General features: G+C 31.3%; 1 protein-coding gene across 1 annotated transcript; it reads left to right on the forward strand.

Annotated features, from left to right (window-relative positions):
* The first annotated feature begins 319 nt into the window (after positions 1 to 319).
* On the forward strand, positions 320 to 993 carry LOC132602658 (fruit-specific protein-like). The gene is made up of 2 exons (XM_060315456.1): positions 320 to 451; positions 528 to 993. The coding sequence occupies exons 1-2, from the start codon at positions 385 to 387 to the stop codon at positions 743 to 745; spliced, it is 285 nt and encodes a 94-aa protein (XP_060171439.1). The 5' UTR covers positions 320 to 384; the 3' UTR covers positions 746 to 993.
* Positions 994 to 3,612: the final 2,619 nt, after the last annotated feature.

Consider the following 3,612-nt stretch of genomic DNA (forward strand, 5'->3'; position numbering starts at 1 on the left):
CATGAAATGAACTTTAAAGTCAGTCCTATTTGCAGCCTGCCATTAAAATAAAACATATCAAACAAAAGCCACCGTTAAAATAATGAATTTTATGTCTGTTTATACCCAAGTGCCAAAGCTCTTTCCACTACTTTGCTGATTCAACTAACAATTGGGGCCAACAACAAGGGCTACTAATACTATATTTGTATAAAACATTTAGGTTACTCAATAATATAAGTGAGTCATCTTTGGATATGTATGCATTTTTAGCAGCCAGGAGAGAGAGAGTGAACATATAATATGGGACACTAGCAGTGAATAATATATGTTTCATGAGAGATATTTTTACATTTAAACAATTTGAAAGCCATATATATATGTGACCTTACATCAAGCAAGAAAATGCACTATGTTAACATGGCTAACAAGCTCTTTTTCTTCTTTTGCATTCTCCTTGTTTCACTGGCTGGTAAGTAATTCTTAGTAAAATATAATTATGTATCTGTATTATATGTACTAATAATTTGATTAATCATGTCATGCAGTTGATTCTTTTTGGTCCTCAAACACTCAAGTGATGGCTTTGCGAGATCTACCTTTATTAGAAGAAGCTGTACAAGTAATTGAGCAGATTGTACTTCGAGATGTGCGTTGTTTCGACCGCTGCAAAACTAATGCAGATTGCAAAAATGTAATAGGCCCGAGAAAGTGTACGAATTGTCGTAAGGGTTATACGTCTGTGAAAAAGTGCTACGCTAATTGACCAATTTTGTGTGTCAACTTGTAAGATTAAGAATATAATTAAGTGACTTTATCGTTCTGAATCCTACTTCATATAAAAGAAAGCAACTAAGTTTAGGTGCTTCAGTTTCATGGTCGTTTGTTTGGCATTTGTGCTCAAGGATGTGATGATAGTTGTATATCATAATAAATCAGTTCTTTTGGTTGTAAAAGCAATTTACTGTAGCTTCAACAAAAACTTTCAGCAATGAACTTAAAATGCTATTTATAAAACTTATTTTTCTACTTTCACGGGTGAAGTCATTTTTATTTTATTTTAAGAAATTTGTTTTCCTAGAGAAAAAACATGAAGGAATTAAAAAGTATTTTCTGAAAAATATTTTCCTCCGTATCAAACACTCCCTAGTTCTTAGTTAGTTTTCCACTCCTTTTATTTATAGGATTGCACAATGTTCATAACATGAGCAAAAGACAAAAAATAATCATGATAAATCTACTTGTGTTTAAAATTTATTTATACTTCAAAATGGGTTTCAAGACAAACCTGGTGTCAAGAGTCATAACTCCAAATTTCCTCAATATTACGAAAAATCCACATCGAGACCAATCTTAATTTTATATCAACATCTTGATCAACGGAACTCACGAACAAATAGGATCAATAATATTGTGCTGAAATTTTTTTCTCAAAAGATTCCAACTCACGATAAATGGAACAACAAATCAATTCTCTTGTCAGAGATTTTCAATAAATGGAACAAGAAAACAATTCTCTTGTTAGAGATTTCTCTCTCTTGGTTTGGTGTAGTACTCGCACTTTCAACAAAGGCGTTTTTCTCATATTGAAAATTTGCTATGAAACTTTTCCATCACCCTTTACATGGAATTACCTTAGAATATTTTTCCTGTTTAGATAAAGTAATAATTTACTTGGCCTAAAAATTTTGATTTCATAGTTAAAGTTAAGCTACCCGTTATTCTCCTATTTAATTGCCGTGCACAGCAACAAGTCCTTCATGGACTTCAGCGACGACCGCAGCTCCACCACACATCCACCTCATACTAACATCACGAATCCACCGCTTTGCCACCATTCTACCATCAGTTTATTGGGTATGCTCATATTGGTTGCTGAAGAAAAAAAAGACATTACATATAAGGTGTGATACTTTTAATGGTGTGAGATCCTACCAAAAAAATCATGAAAATTTTATCCCAAACGAATAATATCATACCATATTAAAAATATTTGTGATTTGTTAATTTTAAACCAATAACTGCTATTAGATTCAATGGTTCGGCGATGAAAATGATGGAGTGATGATGTGGGATTCAAATTAGCGTCTTTGCCCTCTACGGACTAGTTAATTACTTTTACCTTTTTGGTGGCTATAATATTTGGTTGATGTGGTGATATACAGTGAATCTTCAAATAAGTCCATGCAGTGATGAGTCATGTGAAATTTAGTTCGAAGAACAAATTATTGTGTGCGAACAAAATTCACGTTGTTACATTATATTAAGCGTTACCTTTGGGTTGTTACGCTTGCGACACTGAATATACCAGGACTTTTTAGACATCCAATTCAATTCTAAGTGAAGGTTTTATATATCTAGATCTATTTGTCCTTGGAGGTAACAGAAAAGGGATGAAGATTAAGGAATGGAACCAAACAAATTATCTAAAGGTTTTATAACTACCTACTCCTAATTCTGAGCTTTGTGTCACTTGTAAGATCAGAGGCGGGGATTTAAATTTAATGTGTTTTGAATTTTAGAGCGATAGTTTAAAGTGTTAATAATTGAGTCCTAAATTTAATATATTATGCATATTTAATGAATTTCTAAAACATATATATATATTTGAGTAAAAGTTACTTAATTCGGCTGAACTCGCATCTGAACGTTTATCATTGTTCGAGTGTTAAGATATATAACCTAAGTGACTATCTATTTTTCTGAATGAATATGTGATCATCTATGTTACTCGGACTCTACAAAAATATCAACAGATGTGTGTTAAATCTTCACTTTTAAAGGATCCAATTTGAGTGAAGCAATATTTCTAAAGGTCTAAGCAACACAGGTGACAACATTAGTAATTCAGTAAACATGTTCCTAAGAAGATTTACAAATCCATCAAACAGGACGATACATATATATATATATATATATATATATATATATATATATATATATATATATATATATGTTAAATACCATTTACGAAGTCAGTAGAACTTTAAGATAATTTTGTTAAGTGCTTGTATAGTAAAGCCGCCGTTAATTAAGATAAAACTTATGGATCGAAGAAAAGTCGCCGTTAAATTAATGTATTTTAAGTCATTAGAACTTTAAGACAATTTTGTTAAGTGCTTGTACAGTAAAGCCACCATTAATTAAGATAAAACTTATGGATCGAAGAAAAGCCGCTGTTAAAATAATGTATTTTTAGGACTCTCTACAATCTACGTAGTGCTAGTGCGTTCTATAACCAATTCAGAGTGCACGTGGACACTATAGAAATGGATAATATATGTTGGAGAGGTATTTTTGTATATTTGGACAATTATATATTACTAGTTTTAGTTCCCGCGCGATGAGCGGCCGTAGCAAAAAATAGTAGTAATCACATTTTCACTATATTTAATTTGGCACTTTAAGCGGAGGCATCAAATCTAATTGCTTCAATATCCAAATTGACATTTCTACTGCAACTATTTATTTTCTCTTTATAAGTCAATTTCTAATGCTCCTCCTATACGTGAAAAATAAATTAAAAGTTGTTAGAATAGTGCTCCTTCTACATGAAAATAGCAACTTACAAAATAATAATTGGATGAAAAATAATTGTCAACTTTAATTTTAAATTCCTAAAATGATAATTAT

This window comes from Lycium barbarum, chromosome 7 (assembly GCF_019175385.1).
Source record: "Lycium barbarum isolate Lr01 chromosome 7, ASM1917538v2, whole genome shotgun sequence".
In the NCBI taxonomy this organism is placed as follows: Eukaryota; Viridiplantae; Streptophyta; class Magnoliopsida; order Solanales; family Solanaceae; genus Lycium; species Lycium barbarum.